The sequence below is a fragment of the Ictidomys tridecemlineatus genome, chromosome 2 (assembly GCF_052094955.1).
Source record: "Ictidomys tridecemlineatus isolate mIctTri1 chromosome 2, mIctTri1.hap1, whole genome shotgun sequence".
Lineage (NCBI taxonomy): Eukaryota > Metazoa > Chordata > Mammalia > Rodentia > Sciuridae > Ictidomys > Ictidomys tridecemlineatus.
In genome coordinates, this window is record NC_135478.1 from 223,227,965 (window position 1) to 223,248,737 (window position 20,773).

A 20,773-nucleotide genomic window follows, 5' to 3' on the forward strand; every position below is an offset into this window, starting at 1 on the left:
ATGAGATAATGAAATTTAAAAGCAGCACTATATTTTTCTAGATGAAGGTATGGTTTAACTTCTAAAATATTAATTCTGTTGATATTAAAATTTGTGTTTATTTCTCCCATGTAGCTGGAACTATTACTTTGACCAGTAACTTCTAGGGAAACTCACTCAATAGTAATGTATATTTCAAAATAACTGAAGAAATTTCAAAGTATGTCAAGTAAGAGAGGTTATCAAAATGTTAATTAAATTGGCTTAATTAATTCAATTTCTATATGTATCAAAACATCACACTGTGCACCATAAATCTAATAAAATTATCATTTGTCAATTTAAAATAATATGATTTTTTTAAAGCTGTATTTAACAGAACCATCTTAACATAAAAAGCTGACTTTTATCTTGTACCTTTCAGGTTCTGGGTTGAATGATGGTCAGTGGCATGAGGTTCGTTTTCTAGCCAAGGAAAACTTCGCTATTCTCACCATTGATGGGGATGAAGCATCAGCTGTTCGAACAAATAGTCCTCTTCAAGTTAAAACTGGAGAGAAATACTTCTTTGGAGGTAAGAACGCCATCCTTTACTGGTTAACCAATACTGTGCTAAAATAAGGCAAGTTTCAAGATGAACTCAGCAGATCTCGGGATAATGAGTCTTTCCATTAGATATTGTTTTCCTCATCCAAACTCGTGCAATGTGAAATCTAAGAAAACATATCACATCCTCAGAAAAGACTTTGGTTTTAGTTTTAAAATATACATGTGTACATATATTTGTCTCTGAAAATATTCCTGTTAATATTCATATATCTACTTATTTGCTTATGTAAGTATATATTTGAATATAACTATGTGCATCTCTTTTTTTCTAGTTATTAAAGTAAGCATACATAAGAGCAATTACCTTGTCTGTCTTGTTTCCTGCTATGTCCCCCAGGGTCCTAGAAAAATTCCTGGAATATAAGATAGGAGTAATAAATATTTATGAATGAATTAGCAAGCAGTATAAAATATACAGGACAAGCCTTTTTTTTCCCAAAATTGTCTAAAAGTAGAATCAGAAGCCCTAGGAGCTTTACTAACGTTCCACTGAGTTTACACCCAGCTCAGACCTCTCTCTGATGCCTGTACAGGGCCAATATTTCTTTCTTATGGGTGCTATCTTAAAAAACAGAGTCCTGAACTAGTCCTGCACAATGTTTGTTGGAACCAAAAACGGCATGATTTTGTAAACTTTGATATCTTATGAGTGAACAAACTAATGTTTCTGATCTACTAGGTCTGATGGATAGGAGAAAAAAGCAACTAAAGTGCCAAACTGGTTTTCTCCAAAAAGTTATTTGACACCATGGGCTTTTGGCCAAGAGTTCTCCTTGCAGTTGTAGAGGATTGTCCTTTGAGAAGCTGCTAGCAATCTCTGCTTGTCTCTGGCCATTGACCACGGATGGGATCGCTGAATGCCTGTGGTGGTTTTCATCTGTCTTGATCTAGACGGGTAGGCAAATAGCTGTAGCCACATGTCTGTGGCCAAAAGTTCACAGGATGCAAGGGTTTTATGGTCTCCTATTTCTTATTGCTTGACGGACTTTGCTTTCTAAATCCAGAAGTCAGGAGGGCATTGGCTTGCTCTTGGGTCTTTGGTCTGCCTCCGGGACATGCTGTCAGCAAATGTTCCTGATGTTTCTGTGGTTATATCTTTGTTGGCTGGATCCTCAGAGTGTAGAGAATCCCAGGGGAACTCGTTACAATTCAGATTCTCAGGCCTTACTACTACTGGAGCTTTAAAAGATGCTGAGAAATTGAAGAATTCCAGATTCTAAGCGATTCTGACACAAAAGATCTGAAGAGCAGACTGACAGGCACATTTGAAATTCATAGACATATCTTTAGATTCTTTTTTGAAAGAGAATGATAATCCCTGTAAAGTTTGAGATGCTTTCGAATCACCCACTCTCCCACAGCTTTGTTACCAGGAGCAGCAAGGGGAAGAGCCAGGCTGCCCTTGTCCATGTACAGACTTTGATCAGGTCCACATTCACCAGAAGACCCACAGCACTCTTAACGCACTGTCCTGCAAGCCCGATGAAGTCTAAGCTCTCTGACTTGCTGCCCTTCAGTAAAATGTTCTCTTGCAGCAGCGACACTGGGCAGTGGGATTCAGAGCCAGTGCCAGGCAACAGAAAGCCTCAAAAGCAAAAACCTGACACCAAATCTCTCAGAGATCCCAACTCCAGAACCATTTCTAAGGGCTCAGGTCATAGGCCTCACTGGGTCCTTGGAACCATCTTCATATAAGGTGAGGTGTCTCTAAGAGATGTTTTGCAAATGACATATCATTAATATGTATGATTTCGCCATTGAGACATCCTTTTCCGCATTTATCTAACATTTATGCCAATTGCACGCCATCAATATCATGAAAGAAAATCTGATTTGGCATTGAATAAATCAGTCAGAAGAATACACGGCAGAAACCTTTGGTGTAGGCAGCTCCAGAATGACCGAAATGTTTCTGATCTAATACTGGTGACCCTTCCGCACGTGGCTTCCTGATTAGAATATGTGCTGCCTGTGGATTCACACACACACACACACACACACACACACACACACACACACACACAACTGCATACTGTCCATGCTGAAAATTTTCTAAGTTGTAAACCTTGTCACGAACATATCTTAATACTAGGGCAGAAGGACTATCTGTGTTCTAGAACACAAGCTTTGGAATCATGCACACCTCATTTTGGATCGTAGCTTTGGTGCTCAGGTGCCGTCAGCCTTTGATAACTTATCTTACTTTCTTCATCTGTCAAATGCCAGTATAATCTCTTCTGTGAACCTGGCATAACATACCCTCTGTAACCCAGGGTCTGGCCCTAGGACATGGTAATGCTGGCCATCTCCTGGTCTCTCCATTTTGTCTCAAGTCATTTTGGAAGCTCATTCAGAGACAGGAAGATTTGAGATTTCAGGCCATTACTCATCTAAAGACCCCTGATCAGCTCTTGTGCTACTGGAAGTATTTCTTTCTCCTCAGTCTCAAAAAAAAAAAAAAAAACAAAAAAAAAAAAAAAGGAAAGAAATGGTTTTCCTTCTCTAAAGCCTTAAGTAAAGGCTTGTGGAGCTCAGTTTCCCATCAAAAGCCCTAAACCTGTCCTCACTCTGTCACTTTTGAAGCCAAGTTCCACTTGAGCATCTTTGTCTGCACCTGCAAACTCACTTTCTCACCAGGGGGTAGTGGTACCCCTCTCTCAGTGTTTCCTGAGAATCCCAGGGAAGGTCTCCATTCTCTGTAATAACATTCCCAATTGGATTTTTTAAGCACCAAAGATTCTTTCGCTTTGTTCTTGAGAATAGGCAGAATAGGAGATAGGCCAGGTCCCATGATTGTTAGAGAAAGGTTTTTAAACTTGTAGCACTTCCTAGGTTTGCTGTTTTTATTATCCCCTTTGTTTTCACTTAAAAGAAAACATAGCAAGGGTAAGAAAGTTCTAGAGTTGGTCTTATAGGAAGGGGAGCGCTATGGAACAGGGGATGGAGAGAGACAGCCCTCAAGAAGGTGCCAAGGCAGGTGGCCAGAGAGAAGAGACCACTGGGAACCAGCCGGAGCGTGACAAGATTAGGGATGGTGCCATCTAGTAGAGGGCACACCCCTTCCAGCTACTAGTCCAGACTCATCAATATAGAGCTGCCTCGTGAGCCCTGGCCACTGGGACAACCCCACAGGGCGAATGGCTTACACCTTGAAAGTGCATCTCCTACAGTTCTGGAGGCTGGAAATCCAAGATCAAGGCGCCAGCAGATTGAGTATCTATTGAGACACTCTTCCTGGATTTCAGAATGCCGTTTTCTCACTTTATCTTCACATCATGCAGGTGGGGTGGAGAGAGAGACAAAGAGGACTCCAGCATTCTCTCTGTCCTCCTGGGGGCTCTGATCCCATTGTGAGGACCTCACCCTCCTCATACCATCACATTGGGGGTTGGGTTTCCGTATATGGATTTTGGGGAATACAAACACGTGGTCTATCACAATAGCCTTTCCATGATCATTGAAATAGAGCATGGATTTAAATAGCTAAGTGGACAGACATGCAAATATGCATCTACATAAAGTTGTTTTACATTAAAGCTGTTAGGAAGTTGGTTTCCAGTTGTGGAGTTCTGTTGAGAGCCACAGTCAAGTCGGGATGGCGCCTGGCATTTTGCCAGAAAGAGTGGTTGGGAGGTGTCGCCAGTGAGACATTGGGATGATGGTGATTAAGTTAAGTTGTGTATAATTATTGGGATGGTGACTGATTGCTGTAACTGGATGATGCTGGATTGGGGCAAGCTGTGTATTCAGTTGTGTATGTGGACCTCTGCTGTCCGGCAGTGGGGCGGCTCCTGCTACCTTGGGTGCCCGCTACTTTTGAGTTCTCACGGAGTTCCTGTTGAGTTCCCGTTGGTTCTTGCGGAGTTTCCGTGGAGTCTGAGAGCGTTCTGGGGGGGGGTTCTGGCAATAAAGTAGTTCCTGTTTGAACCTACAAGTGGCTGATGACCTCCCGGTTATTTTTGTGCCCAGCCAGACTGCGGCAGAGTTCCTTTTCTGCTTATTATTGGGCTATGCAGACCATCCTACACAAATTTGAATGTCTAAAAGCTTCCGTAAGAGTCTAACACACTCTGGGTTAGCCATAGATTGTCAGGGATCCCCGGCTGCAGAGGCCATGGACAGAGGGCTTACCAGACCTCACAGCTCCAGGTTTGGGATCCACTCTTCAGGCTTCTAAAGGGCCAGGTTGCCTGTTGTCATTCTGCAGTTTGTTTTCTAGCTCCTTTTGCTGCTCTTCAAATGTTAGGGAGCAAAGTGTTTTATTGATTGATATCATATGAAAAAGGACATATCTTTTTAAGGGTAGAAAAAGTAATCCTAAACAAACTTGCTTGAGGCATGTCTTCAGTTTTCTAAACATGCCATAACAGAGAACCACAAACTAATGGTTTAAAACAATAGAAATTTTTCTCTCTCACAGTCCTAGTTACTGTTTGGATGTGAAATGTCCCCAAAATCTCCCGTGTGAGACCATTCAAGAAGGTTTAGAGGCGAAATGATTGGGTTGTGAGAGCCTTGACCACTGAATTAATCCCCTGACGGGGTTAAATGAATGGTGACTGAAGGCAGGTGGGGTGTGGCTGGAGGAGATGGCATTCAGGGAGTGTGGCTTTGGGATATATGTTTTGTATCTGGCAAGTGGAGCCTGTGCTTTCTGATTGTGATGTGAGCCACCTCCCTCCACTACACTCTTCCTCCATGGTGTTCGACCTCACTTTGAACCCCAGAGAATGGAGCCAGATGTCCATGACTTAGAAACCTGAGCCCCCAAATAAACTTTTCCTCCTCTTCAAATGTCTTTTAGTCACAGCAGTGAACAAGCTGACTGCCACAGTCCTGGATGGTCCAAGTCCAGAACAAGTGGCCGCAGGGCTGCACTCTGCCTGGAGGCTCTGAGAAGGGACCTTTGGCATGGCTCCTGGTGGCTCCTTGGGGCTGGCGGCACTCCTGGGCATCCCTTGGCCTACAGATGCTTGCTTCAGTGGCTGCCTCCAACTGCACATTGTCTTCTCCTCTCCCTCTCTGTCCACATTCCCCTCTTCTGACAAGGACACTGCTGTAGATTAGGGTCCACCCTAATCAGTGTCACCCTGTCACCACTGGCTACCTCTGCACCATAGCTAGGTCCCAGTTAGGCCCCACCCGCAGGTCCTGGGGCGAAAGCTCAGCCCACAGCAAGGTCTGGATTTGTTCTAGACTCCCTTCATGAGCAAGTCGCCACACTTCTCAGAGGAGGCCCAGGCTCTGGATTCTCTGTCGTCCCTTTTCAAAGATGGATCCTATGGGAGTTAAACTTCAAACATAAGTCTGAGAAGACGTGGCTAACCAAAGGTAGAAGTGTTGAAGCAAACAGCTGCACCAGCAAAGTCTACCGCACGGCGCGCTAGAGGAAAATCCTGCCACTGGCCACGCTGCCCAATGCAGTTCTGTCAACCTAACCAGGACTGGACCTGGGACTGGAGGGAAGTCAATAAAAAGGAAAGAAAAAAAAGTGAAAGAATTCCAGGCTCACACATGGAAGAAACAGTGAAAGTCACCTCTGACAACAACAACAAAAGGCCTGCTCACCAGGAGGAGGCACCGTTGGTGAGCAGGGCACCCGCAGGAAGGAACCCACCGAGAGTGAGGAGAGAGGATGTCCAGGCTTCACGTCAGCCAGCCTGCCAGGCTTCAGGACAAGAGGAGCATCTGTGTTCACAGGTTGACCTAGACATTTTCCGAAACAGAGGAATTTCTAACTTCACCTTGATTCGTGTGCAATGGAAGATACCACGACCAAAGGATGAGCATGTGAGAAACTCTACCCAGAGGGAATAATGAGGCTGGGAATAAAGTACCTGCCACTCCCCGGTCCCCCACACATGAGTACTCAGAAGGCCTCTCTCATTCCTCTTCAGAATTTGGTGTTTTCCCCCAAAATAACACGACTAATAACGAATTAAGTCATGTTGATTTCATGCTGCACCCAGCTTGGGATTTCCTACAATGTGCATTTACTCAACAGCAGAGCGTGGGCTTGAAGCCAGAGATATAGGATATAGATATAGATAGAGATAGAGGTTGCCAGGGGATTGTTCCTAAGAGGTAAGTTCAGGAGAGCATCCTTGGGGCCCAGAGCTCCGAGCACAGCCCCTCCTGGCAGAATGGGATCCTGGCTTCCACGCCAAGAGAAGGTCCTCGTGAATTTCATGGATGGGAACTTCCCGCAGCTCTCGCGGATCCCTCCACATTTCTCAGAAATGCTTGGCAGGTTTTCTGTCTTGCACATGAAAGTTACTCCCAAGAAATGCCTTCGAAAGAAAACACACATGACTTGCCTGGAGCATCTAAGTCCTTAATCTCTTCCTATCATTAGATCAATGTTCAGTTTCCTCCTTGCTAGTGAATTAAGAGTCAATCTTTTTTTTTTTTCTAAATCTCTTTTTCCAAATCCTTAGACTTTGCTTCCAAACATGTTTTAATGTCCCCACATTTGCCTTTCCTATTAGAACTGAGATCTTTTTTTATTCATTTACATCCAAAAGGATTATGGAGACCCTAGAATATCTCAGACACAGTAATAGATGCTGGCAATATAGCATAACAAAAAGATGAATCTCTTCCTCATAGAACTTACAGCTTTTGCATTCATAGCTCTAATTTCTTAGTTTTACCAATTATACTTTGTAAAAAATTATAATTGGTTCTTTTATTAATGAATTTAATTCTCTTATTAATGAATATCTGCTCTAAGTTCTGTGGGGGAAATCTTCAGTTTTGTTTTTAAGGTGTTTCAACTGATTGGATGAGGCCCACCTACATGGCTAACTACAATCTACAATCTCGTTTTCTTTCTCTCTCTCTCTCTCTCTCTCTCTCTCTCTCTCTCTCTCTCTCTCTCTCTCTCTCTTGGTACTATGGATATAACCCAGGGGCACTGAACCACTGAGGCACATCCCCAGCTCTTTTTTATGTTTTATTTTGAAACAGAGTCTCACTATTTTGCTTAGGCCTTGCTAAGTTTCTGAGGCTGTCTCTAAACCTGGAATCCTGTCCCTTGGTGGGATTACAGGAGTACACCACCTCACCTGAATTATCTCCTAATTCTAGAAGCTAACCATGTCTGCAAAATGTGTTCACAGCCACGCCTACATTAATGCTTTACTGCATAGATTGCACACTAAAGCCTCTTCACGAGCCATCACAGAATACTTCTGCCTGCCCTGGGTTTGAGACATCAAATGAAGATATAATCAGATATTTGATTTCATGCATAGAATAAATAGCAGACAATGTTTTAACACTTTTATAATTGTATTTCCCAGATCTTCTACAAGTTCATTTTTAATTTAATTTTTTGTTTTCTAATGCTACTGCTCCTATGTCCTCTCTTTTGAATATTTGACTAAGGTAAAATTGGCATGTCTGATCATCTGTCCATCTCAAGCGTACAATTCAGTGAGTTACAGCCCATTCCTATGGTGGCTCAGCTGTCCCCAGGGTCCAACCTGACAGTATTTCCCCAGCCCTCAGTCTTCACTCCCCCCGCCCCCCCCCCCCCGTGCTCTGCATGCTCCCTCCCGCAGCATCTCAGGTGACTGTTGACCTGCTGTCTCCTGCAACTGCGCCCCTTCTGTTTCTGGACACTGCCATTATCTATCGGTTTGGTTTTCTTGTCTGAACGTCTCTGGTCTACTCCTCCAGGGGGATCTCCTTAGGAATTCCCTGCTCCTCAGGGATGCACCAGCTCTCAGTTCTCCACAGGCACTGCCTGGCCTGCGCCTCACACTGCTGGCCTCCAGCCCTGCGGCCCTGGGCCTCCTATCTGCCCCACTCTCCTCCCTCCCTGGCCCAGCCCTTCACCCCCTTCTCACACTCCACGTCCTCTACTGTTGATCCTGTTGGCCGTCTATTGTTGGAGTCCCCTGACAACAAAGCCTGCAGAGGACAAAGATGCTGGTCTTGTGTGTGTCCTGAAATATCTCAAGTGTTGAGAGAAAATGCCTAACACACAAGAGGTTCTTAATAAGTGTTATTCGTTGAGTAAATGAATCACCGTTCCCAATGAATGGAATACATTTAATGGTTACGTGCACAGGGCTACAGGCCTTCTTATCTCCATCTACTTACATCGTCAGATTCTGCCGCCCAAATGAAGTGCCATTGATTGTGCAGGCAAAGAAGAGCCACTGGTGCTCCATTATCACCTCACTGGCCCTGCACAACTTCCCATGGGCATGCAGAGCAAAGAAAGTCTGTATTAGATCAGATGCAATTATGTAAGTTCTGTAAATATAAAATAGCAAAAATATTAAAAATGTGCCAGTAAAAAAGTAGTAGAGTCAGAGTTCAAACCTAGCTCATTTTTGTTTTAATGGTAAGATCAACAATTTATTAAATTTCAGAATGAAAAATGAGGAAATCATAACTTAAGATCGTAGTCATGTCTGTGAACAGTTGTTTAGTTAATTTAGGTTGGCAGACACTATGAAATAATTGGAATCATTTTTTTCTTTGTTACTTTCAAATTAATCAAAGTTTTTTTTTCTCCTTTGTGTTTTTAATATTTCACTCTGTTTCATGGTTAAATTGTAATACCCCTCCTTCTATCTAGTAGAGTTGGTTCTCCCTTAGTTGTGGAAATAACCTAGAAACTCTTATTTGCTCGTGAAATATTTGAGTCGCTATTTGCTGGTCTGTGCAAATCCTTTCCCCGCTTTTAAAAGGTGTATTTCCAAGCCCTCTCTTTTCTCTTAGGAGAATACCAGCAAGCAGATACACTTCTTTTTCAGTCACATTCCCAAAGGACTGTTGGTCGTTTTTTTTCATTTGTTTTCCAATTATATGCACAAAAGAAAAGGGCAAAGAAGAGGAAGGGAGCTGCACAATGAAATTGAGTGTATTAACCTCATCCGAACCTGCCCGCTGCTGGGAGAGAGGAGAGTGCTCACCACGTAGCCCTCGGCCCCCAAGACGTCTTATAACTCCCAGAAGTAAAATAGGGCTAGAGTTATGATGGGGACTAATTATCCTTAGGATTATTGTGAAATTCCACATGCCTTTGTCTTTGTTCTGGCTCTTAACAACTGGCTTGTGGTGGGGATATTCAGATGTAAGACAGAATCATGTGAATTTTTCAAAGAAAAAAAAGTCATAAAATTACAAAACATTTCAAGAATCATTTTGGTTCTGTTGCCCTTTATTAATAGGCTTTTCTCCTTCCATCATTTAGCTCCTTGAAAATCACAAGCCTAAAAGAGCATAACATTCTGACTGTGGGAAAAATAGAGGTAACCCTGATGATATGTAAATCAAATATTATTGCCACTGGGCACCCTGCTACATGGTATGGACCCTCGGTGGCAGATGAGCCCACTCTGACCCTCAGGCAAGGAGAGAGATGTGGCCAGCAGCCCTCCTTAGCTACTGCAGATCATTTGTTAATGCAACAAAAACCAGAAAACCAAAGACAGTCTTATTAGATCTCTTCCATACCAACCAGAGAGAAGTTTGTGGGTTGGGGCTTTTTCCAAGGAAGGTAGTATTTGTGTTTGTGTTTCTAAAGTCTCTCTGACCAAACAAGAACAGGAGATGAATTTAGGTACTAATTTTTTTTCAGTTACTAAACATTCAAATAACAGTATTTCTAGGTGTAAGGAAGCAAACCAAAATGGACTCTGAGGCCTGTAATTGGGATGACAAGTTTGATCTACTTGTTCTGCAGCCTGTCTTATTCTTCCTCCAGGAAGTCTGTTATTTATATGTCAACCTCTGTCTTTGAACCAGCAAGTAAGTTCTTTTTGTTTATGTGGCTTTTGTTGTTGTTGTTGTTTTTAAAGAAAATCCAACTTAAAAAATAAGCTATTTTTTTTTTCTGATCTGGTTCACTCAGGAAGAAATCAAGTAGAGTCTGTGTTAAACTCCCACATTTTTGTCCCCCAAATTTCTCTTTCTACACGGAGGCCCCACTTACCTCAACAACCAGCTCTACCTCAAGTGATTAAGAAGCATCCTCATCAATCCCCCAAAGGAACCCTATAGGAATAGGGGATTCTGTGAGATATTTTTGGCCTTCATGACCCTAAAATTGCTGAACCCTTAATGGTGAAGTTGTGGGTGCTCCTAGACATGGGAAGCTGTGAGGTGTGGGAGTTTAGCCAAACACCTTCCTAGTAGCTTTCCAGCCAGCCTTCTTCACAGACTGGTCCTAAAGTCATGTTGTCTTAAATATATTCCCCATCAAAGGAAAAATAAAAAATCTCTCCCTCTGTCCCGTATCTGGACTTCTGACCTTCTTCCTTGCAGGTACACATGGAGTTAGTGTCCAAAAGACTACAGCACATTTTTGTTTTCAGTGAACCTAATGTAGAACAACAACAAAACATCGCTACCTCTCACTTTACAGTGGCCCAAGGTTGGGAATAAAGATCACCAGCATTTTCAGAGGACGTGATTAGATCAAACAGTGCGCAGATATGAAATTTTAATACAGATGCTCCCTGCCGACGGTGGACCGTGCGGCGTTACTAGCAGGAGAAGCTAGATGCCTCCGAAAGGCGCTGATAAAACAAAATCTTGTAATACCTTCAAAATCGTTCCTATTTTCCGTGGGCTATTGAACAAACTAACTGATATGAGCCTAGAATTCACTATGTATATGGGATTTTAGATTTGATCTTTCAAAGAAAAGATTATTTGAAGGGCAGAAAACTATGTGTAAATGGGGAGGTTGGCTCCTGGAAAATACTCAGTTAATGGCACAGGTGGGAAAAGTGTTTGTTGAAAGAACAAAAGGAGGAGAGTTTTCAGGCAAGCTTGAGGGTCCAAGGGATCTCTCCTGCTGAGGGAAGCAGCAGAGAGCCAGGTGGAAGCTTAGGATAAATAGAAGTGGTTCTGCGGAAGGCTAGTAGGAAGCTCAAAGAGCAGCGGGTGGAGGGAGGTGTTCTGTATTGGCTCAGATCATTCATGTCTAGAGCAAGCTCTCCTGCTTTAATATGCATAAGAATTCTCTAGGGTGCTCGAAAAAATAGGTGCTTGGCTTTGTCCTTAGTTAAAATTTTACTCGTTATGCCAGAAGTAGGGCCCAGAAATCTGCACTTAAAAAGTCATTTCTGCACTTAAAAAGTGATTTCTTTTGTCTTTTTTTGACCACATTATTGACATGGAATTCACATACCATGGAATTCACCACGTAAGTAGTACAATTCAGTGGTTGTTAGTGTATTCTGAGAGTTTTGTTGCAATCACCACAACCCCCTTTAACTCATTTTCACACACCCCCGCCCTGGCCCAATAGATCCCTCAATCCCATTAGGAACCACTCTGAATTTTCCCAGTCCTAGGACCCCACTATTCTGCTTCCTGTCTCTATAGATTCATCTATTCTGGATATTTTAAGTAAATGATATTACAGAATAGGTTATCACTTATGACTGGCTTCTTACTCTCCCCATAATATTTTCAAAGATTATTCAATTGTAGTTTATTCAGTTCATGAGCCAAAACTATTCCCTTTTATAGCAAATAATATTCAGTGACATAGCTGTGTGAAATTTTGTTTATCCATTCCCAGTGGAGGGTCCTTTGGACATTTCCACTTTGAGCTGAGTGCTGGGATGAATATCCATGGGCAAAGTTTTGCAGGCACACGTGCTCTTCTTTCTCTTTAGTACATAGCTAGGAGTGATCTCAGTGCCTGTCATTTTGCCTCCCTCTTGGAGAAACATCGATGTAAGCAATGATTTGGGGATCAGAAGGCAGGAAGAAAACAGATTTGTTGGTGAGGATTAGAAGAAAGAAAAAGATAGTCTTAGAAAATAATGGAACACTAGGCAATGGTGTGAGGTCAACCGCATCAAGTGGCAGGTTAGAAATAACGTTGGAAGATCAGCAAAGCAAAAACTACTTCTAAACGACATAGCAATCTAAGAGAGTTGATGAAATCGACAAGATTTGATCTGGAGAGCTAGTTTCTGACTGAGGATACAAGAAGGCTGGCACTCTGTCACTTTCCTAAGTCAAGTTTATTAAGATTTAAGTATATATAGCAAAATGCACAGTTCTATGGATTTTGACTCATATTCATTTGAAGGAATGTAAATTATGGCTGTGATGGGGTGATCATAGAATAAAGAGCTTAGACCCAAGATTGCTTCTTGCAACTCCACAGACATCAACAATTAGGAACACCTGAATGAGTAATAATAGAAAAATAAAGAAAGATACTGTGTTAAGTCTGTGGGATGGAGCTTTATGCGGCCATCAAAAGCCATGGTTGTGAAAAATATTAGCTGATATGAGAAAATGCTAATGACCTGGTTTTGCTTAAATAAAGGTAAAATATTTTCGTGCAGTAAAAGTTTAATATTTCTTTCTCCTAAATCTAACCGACGTCTCCCCTATCGGTGAATGCACCCTTACTCTCCACTGAGGAACTGAATGGCTTTAGTCTGGCAGTTTGAACTCCATGCAGCATAGCCAATCCTTCCCAACCCTATGCATATAACTACTGAAACAATCAACCCCCCCATGAACATTCAGCTACGTTATGGCTTAGATGAGGGGTTCCCCAAAAGCTATGTGTGAGGCAACTCAAGAAAGTTAAGAGATGAGACAATTGAGTTATGACAGCTTCAACCTACTCAGTGTGTTCATCCACTTGAATGGATTAACTGGATGGTCACAAAGGAAGGTAGAATGCAGCTGGAGGAAATTGGTTATTGAGGACATGACTTTGGGGCATGTGTTTTGTTCCTTGGCGAGCAGAGCCTTGTCTCTCTGCTTGCTGAAAGCCATGTCCTGAGCTGCTTTCCTCCTCCACACTCTTCCACCAGGATGCTCTGCCTTCCCTGGGTCTCAGAGCAATGGAATCTGCTGTCTGTGGACTGAGGCCTCTGGACCTGTGTGTCAAATAAACTTTCACTCCTCTGAAATTGTTCTTGTCCGATGTTTGGTCACAGAGGCCACAGAACTGACTAAAACAGGCTCCTACATAGTTTAGAACTCACTTCCCTATCCCTGGTTCCACTGCCTCCAGTGTCGACCAGGTTTTCTCTGGGACCACTTAATAGTTCCCTGCAATGCTCTGAGGATGGCAGCCCGTTATAGCCCCTGTTCAGTCAGTTCTCATGCAGACTTTGTCAAACCACCAGAAGCCCTCAGTGACCTCCTGTTGCTCTGGTGGTGATCATGCACATTGAAAACCTGGGCTACAGTGCTCCTGCGCAGCCTGGCTGCTTTCTGCATTACACACACGGTCCACTCCCACCCTTCACCTGCTCCAGCACCATGATCCTCCTGTCGGGGACTCTCCACATTCTATTTCTTCTGTCTTGAATATTCTTTATCACGGGACAAGTACAGGTGGTTCCCGACTCCAGAGGTTGGGTTCAACTCACGAGCTTGTGACTGTGTGATGGTGCAGAAGTAATGCACATTCAGGAGAAACCACACCTCAAATTTAGACATTTGGTCCTCTATGGGCCAGGGACGGGCGCTGTGATACTCTGGATGCAGAACCGTCAGCGAGCAGCGTTCCCAGTCAGCCAGAAGGTGAGGAGAGTGACCGACCATACTCCACAGGGTACTGTGTTGCCAACTGAGCGTCAGTGGGTCAGGGGTACTGGACACATCTTTGCCTTACATCATCAACTCAGGTGGATTTATTGGAACATCAAGCCCACGTAAGTTGAGAAGCAGCTGAACTTCCATCTCAAATCTCCCCCTAATCATGGCTTCTTCAGGGAAGTCTTCCCCTAGGCCCAGCCCTGGGCTGAAGTCAGATTCTTTAATTTTGAGCTTGCATACAGGGGGCTTCTTTCACTCAGAATTCACGTAACGAATCGCAAAGATATGTATGGATTGGGGGATGGCCTGTTTAATGTCCCTCTACCTGACTCTACACCTGGAAGAGCCCGCTCACTGCTCTCTTTTGCCAACTCGGCCCCTTCTTACCTTCTGCTTTCTCCAGTTCCTTTGCTTACCTCCCCCTCTCCCCACCCACCCCTCCTGCTCTAACAGAAGAGAAGTAGAATTTGGGCAACTCCTACCTCTCTGTGTTTAATTTTTTTTTTGTTAGGATTTTCTACGGTAATCAAGTATAACGTGTAAAAACCAGTGAGGACAGACACGTTTTTTTCAGTCCTAAAAAAAAAAATATGCGAAAAATACTTGAAAATTGTTTACATAAATATTTAAGCTATTTTCAAAACAGAAGAGGAAATGTTTGCTTTAGAATAATATGCTTTTGCATTTATTTTTCCAATTTAAAATAGAGAAGAGCCTCACATGGTAGCAAACTAGGAATTAGATGAGTGAATGAGAAGGAATAAGGAAATTTATTAGGAATATTTTTTAAAGAACCCATAAAAAACTTTTAAAAGTCTTTCTCCTAGCTTCTTGAAATGTCAAAAATCGTTTAATATATCACTTATGTCAAATTTTTGTCATTCAGAGTTGTTAGTTATGTAACAAAAGTTTTTTCTCCTTATTGATTGACAGATTTTGCGTTCTGGCATAGATGTCCCTAAACACAATGTGTCAACTGGGTTTAATAAAAGGAGACCTTTTACTACATCAAGAATATCAACATTTTCAGCCAATTATACTTCTTTATTTAAAAATATTTTACATATATACATTTATAATATAAAATTGGGAAAGTTTATTTCTGAGATGTCAAATACAATGGTAAACATCACTTAAATATATTATCGCTCTTTTTTTTCCTTGACTTACTTACATATGAGTAATATTCATTCTAGAATTTCTATATTGACAATACCATACCAATAAGAGTATTATTTTTGAAGATAGGAAAAATAGAAATTCAAATGTATGAGGTTAATGTCTGGCTGTACATGACAGAAATTAAATAATGATTTAAACATGATAGAAGGGCTGGTGTGACATTTTACAATACCAGAAAACATGATTTTTCTATCAGCCATCACCAGGTTTGTGCCCACCTAGGAATGAACACTTTAATGTCAAGGTTTCTTAAAAAAAAAAAAAAAAGTTGTTTGGAAATCACTGAAATTTTTTGGCAAAGGATCATAGAGGGCTTGGGGGTCATGTGATCTCCATTACATCTTCTCAACTCTGCTTTCATGGAAAAAGGCAGCCATCAGAACAGTCGCAAGTGATGTGGTTGTGTTCCAAAAAAGTTTTATTTCCAAAAGCAAGTGGTGGGCAGCTAGCTTGCAAACTAACTGGACAGGTCCCAGTCTATTTCATTTCTCTTCCATATTTAGCATATCACATGTAACTCATGGTTCAAGGTGGCTTCTTAAACTTCAGTCATTACATTCGCTTTCCAAATAGAAAAGAAAGAAAGGAAGAAAGAAAGAGAAAAACATGTAGAACTCCTCTCCTTCAGAGTAGTTCCTGGAACATGCTAAAGACCCTACTACATACATCCAGCTGACCAGCACTGGGTCACATGGCTGCACCTAGGTGCCAAGGTGGCTGTTGGGTAACGCAGTTCTTCTAGAAATACAAGTACCCAACTGAAAGAAAGGAGTTTTACTACCATTAAAATAGATGGTGAAGAAAACTGATATTTTCAGTTGATTGTGGAAATATTAATAATTGGAAATATCCATTTTTACCCTTCTTTCCATATGTAGAATATTCTTCTTCAAAGAGGCAAACCCAAAAATCTAACTTCCTTCAACTTAATTCACTTCTGGCGGGTGTGTAGAGGTCTATGTAAGATTAGATTCCTTGTGGTCCAGTGATACGTAAGCTAATTTGATCATTATGGCAATGCACACTCTTTTGAAAAAATAAAGGTACAAGAGACACACAGAATCATTGGTCCATAGCAATTTTCTAGGCAGCAATAGCAAAGGACAACTTCTTTACTGCCCTTGTGAACTATGGTTTTACTCTCCAATAGCTTTTTCCTGGTCCATTGTGCTATGTGACCATGTGTGAGACGGGTCATTTGTCCCCGTACTGTGGGCTGCGTGCTTCATAGCTGACTCCCCGAAAATACAGGTTCCTAGGTGTTGCCTTTGTCATGAAACATCCATAAATCTTTGCAGGCCATGTTTGTGGTATCCTTGTCCACATAATTTCCTCAGAATTGTTGTAGTCGTCTGGTTTTTATTTTGTCTGGTTTTTTAGGCAGCTCTAGGTGCAAGTGGTCACATCTGCATGTCTGTTCTTGATGTCCTTTGAAGTGTGGTGACTATCTGTTTATTCGTCTCACCTCTGTGTTCTACCAGTTCTCCAGGAGGTGAGCCACGTCCCTCCCCTTCATGACATGTGCTGATCCCTTCTTGTCTTCTCCTCACCTTTCAACTTAATGGGGAGCTTCTTTGAGCCCCTGAAAAAGGGGTATCCTTAATCTGATCCTTGCCACAGGAGCCTCCTGATATCTGGTAGATAAGAGATGTTATCTGCAGGTGGTAGGAGAGGTCTTGAGGCCACAGTCTTACTTTTCTCCATGTTAACCTCATGGCAGCCATTACATTGAAGTGCAGTTTTTAAAATGTTAAACCTGTTCAAACTCCTGAATGGGGGATTGCCACTGTAAGCAGACAGCACCTTCCATGTTAAAAGTTCTACTTTCATCTCAGCCAGCACACTGACTAGTTTTACCCTGAAGACTTTGCTGAACACAGCAAGAATGATCCATTGCACGTCAGCTTCTAAATGTTCCCTAAGAGTTCTAACAGTAAAAGTTTCAGTTGGCACGTGGCTTTCCCTACCAAAAAAGCAACAGTGGGTGACTTGACCCCCGTTTTTGCTATGGAGTAACCAAGACCCCAGCTTTCCAAGCCTGTGGTACCCGCACCTTCATGACCTCATGCCTACAGTAGTCATTGCCATGAACATTTTAGGTTTGTCACACAACAGTACCCTATTTTTTTTAAGTATAGTAACACGTGCTATTAGGTATGAAGTAGGTTCAGTTCTGAATGATAGAAATTAATTCTTTATGCAAAGAACATGGAGAATAGACCCTCGGAGCTGTTTTATTGCTCCATGGAGCCAGAAAGCTGTGCTCTTTCCACCTCTCTCCTTTACTACCGTCAGCATTCACTATGCCCTTTATAAAACTCCAGATAACCAAATTCCAAAGAGGAGACCAGCAGCAGAAGAGGGGGTCTGGCCCTCTCCCTTCTAGACCACTTCCCAGAAGTGCAACCCTTAAGCAGAAGCAGGTCATTGGCTGAAGTTAGTTGTATGGCTACCCCCAGCTCAAAGGGAGACTGAGCAGCCCAGTACCCAGGGAGGCATCTGGACCTATGCAAGAGAAGGAAAGTAAACACTGAGGACAATTAGCAGTCTTGTAAAGACTCCTGTATCTAATATTAAGCAGTTGATGTTACCTTGGAGTTTGATGATAGTCTGTGTGCCCGATTTCCCTTAATAAAGGAGCATTCAATATTTATTGGCTCCTTGGGCAAATTTTGAAAATCTGTCTATGGTTGTTTAACCTAAGGATATTGAGTTTGGGGAATTCATTTAAGTGGATTCATTTCTTTTTCAAGTTTTCAATTATCTATCACCTAGCCTAAAGCTTTTTGCAACAAATAATTTAGCGTAGCAAAGTTAAATAGTTTTTAAAAAGTGATAGAATATCACCCAATCACGAATTTATATCTCTCCATCACTCCCAATCATATTTTTATTCTCCCCAAATGCCTAATTCAATAATTTCAGTTTAAGAGAGAAAAATTATTTAACCATTTCCCCAAACACTAGAATCTTTTAAAATTAATGTTGGTTGTTAGCAAAGATCTTCTTTAGCTCAGAAGGTAAATGACCATACATTATTTAGTTTCCATATGGTGAACATAAAAGGAAAATCAGAAATGGGATCATGACTCTCTAACAAACCAGAAGTTAAGGGGCTAGGAAAAGTAAGAGAATGAAGGGAGGAAAGGTGTTTTTGCCCTGGGATGTTTTCCATGAGAAGTGAGCTGTGTCAGGTGGGCTGATTGGCCTAATGTGCATCACAACAGGAAACACCCTGGGTGTGTTCATGTCATCATGGAGTCACATATCACAGAGCCCAGGCATGCCAGGTGCACAGTAAATGTGGGCTCAAGGAAATAATAAGTGTAACAAGCCACATCTTAAAAGTGACTCATTAGAAATGTTGTCATCGTTGTATTCTAGAAGGCAGCAGTATGTGTGGGAGAGAGAAAGAGGTTTAAATATGTTTTCATTTTATTTGCAATCATGTTACGAAGGAAGTATAAGATAGTCCACACCTAATCACACGTGAGGTACAGTCAGCCTTGGATTTTTTTCTCCAACTCAAGTACTAAAGTACAATTTTTCAGAAGATGTGATTTTTTTCCCTTGACATCAGGTTGAAGGTTGAAGGCGTATTGAGAAATCTAGAAGCACAGGCTGCTTTTCTTTAATATCTCTAGTATTTCCTCATATGAACTTCACTAAATCTAAAATTTATTTTTGTGTTTTAAGCTTGTATTGTTTCTTGGAGAGGTACATTTTCTGTCTTATCATTTGTTCTGCAAGACAAAAATCTTTTAAACGACTTATTTCATATTAAACAAAAAGCTGAATTTAAAAGCAGACTGTTAATTTTCTCTGTCATTGAAGAAGGTAAACAAAGGCATGCCTCAGCAGTATCTTGTTGGAAATAGCCCCATGCCAAGCAGGGGAGGGCTTCATTAGATTCTGTGCACACCTGTAGATGATGCTGTAAAGGGTAGAGGGCAGCCTCCAATGTTCTTACAACATCTGTAATTCAATATGATTTTGGAGAAATAAAGTCATGGCACTTAAATATTATGAAACTTGATCCACTTATGGAAGTGTGTGATCTTTATTTAATATTTCCGGATGTCCTGCATCCCTCGTCACATCTAGCCTTGTGTGGCCACCGTGATCCCCTGGCTTCTCTGGAGAGGTGCAGGAATAAGCCATCTAGCAGGGAGAACTTTCCTAGAACGAGAGAAGACATGCAAATGGCGTACGGCACTTAAAAATCACTTCAAGACAAGGCACGTCCTCTGCTGCAGCTGTCTCAATATTAGGTATATTTCAGCCAATCTAACAACAGCTAAGGTTCTCTAAATAATAATGTGAAAAAAATTACTCCAGTGAAGACTTCCTATTAGCTGTTGAATTCATAGAATGTATTTTTTTTTATTTCTTTTTTTTTGGTCAAAAAATACATTAAATGAAACTTACCCTTTTAACTATTTTTTAAATTTTAAATGGAGTGGCAATGGTACACATGTCTTATTATTTGTAACCATCACCACTGTTGATCCTCAGATGTTTTCTTCATCCCAAGTGAAAACACTGTGATCAAACACCAATCTCCGGTTGCCCTCTTCCCAGCTTGTGCTAGCTGCCTTTCTACTTTCTCTCATCTGTCAATTTGACTACTCTACATAATTTGCATAAATAGAATCATAGATCTTTTTTGGTTCCTCTGTGTCCTGCTTATTCCATTTGTCATCTTGTCATTAAGATTTATCCATGCTTGGCATGTATGAGAATTCCATTCCTTTTTTATGGCTGAATAACATTTCATTATCGGTGTACATCACATTTTACTTATTTTATATTTCTCTATTGATGGATATTTGGGTTGATTCTGCCTTTTGGATATTGTGAATAATGTATGTACAAATGGCATTCAGATATATATTTTGAGATCTTGATTTTAGATCTTTGCATGTCCACTCGGAAGTGGAACTTCTGGATCACATGGGAATTCCATTTTGGTTTTTTTGAAGGACCATCCCACCATTTCCCATGGCACCTGTACTATTTTACCTTCCTACCAGCATTGAGTTCAAATTTCTTCATTTTCTCACTTCCAGGGGCTTTTACTTTCGATGGGGGGAGGTTGGTTTGGTTGATTAAGTTTTTCTATGATAACACCCTAATGGTTGTAAAGCGACGGAACTGATTTTCTTTTATGGACCACTGAGATATGTTGAAGTAAATGACTCTTGTCACCTCTTAGTTCCTTTCCTTTTTGGAAATATGACCATAGACTAAGTTCTTTGAGTGCAGGGACAATATTGATTGTCTTACTACTGATTTCCAACTTCTAATATCCTATGTGCTTAATACGGGGTGAATTATGCATCAATAACAGACAGAAAGAACAAAGTGAATGAGTGAGCATATGCACTTATGCATCTAGATCCCAGTAGAAATAATGGATTTTTTTTTCTTTTTTGATGAGACAAACTGTGGAAATCTC

At 41.5% G+C, this 20,773-nt stretch overlaps 1 protein-coding gene across 1 annotated transcript in view; it reads left to right on the plus strand.

Moving 5' to 3' along the window:
- Cntnap2 (contactin associated protein 2) overlaps positions 1 to 20,773 on the plus strand; it is a 1,898,037-nt gene that overhangs the window by 991,777 nt on the left and 885,487 nt on the right. Inside the window, exon 9 of the mRNA XM_005326627.5 lies at positions 404 to 553. Coding sequence (XP_005326684.2) covers positions 404 to 553 — 150 coding nt within the window. The remainder of the gene's footprint in view (positions 1 to 403; positions 554 to 20,773) is intronic.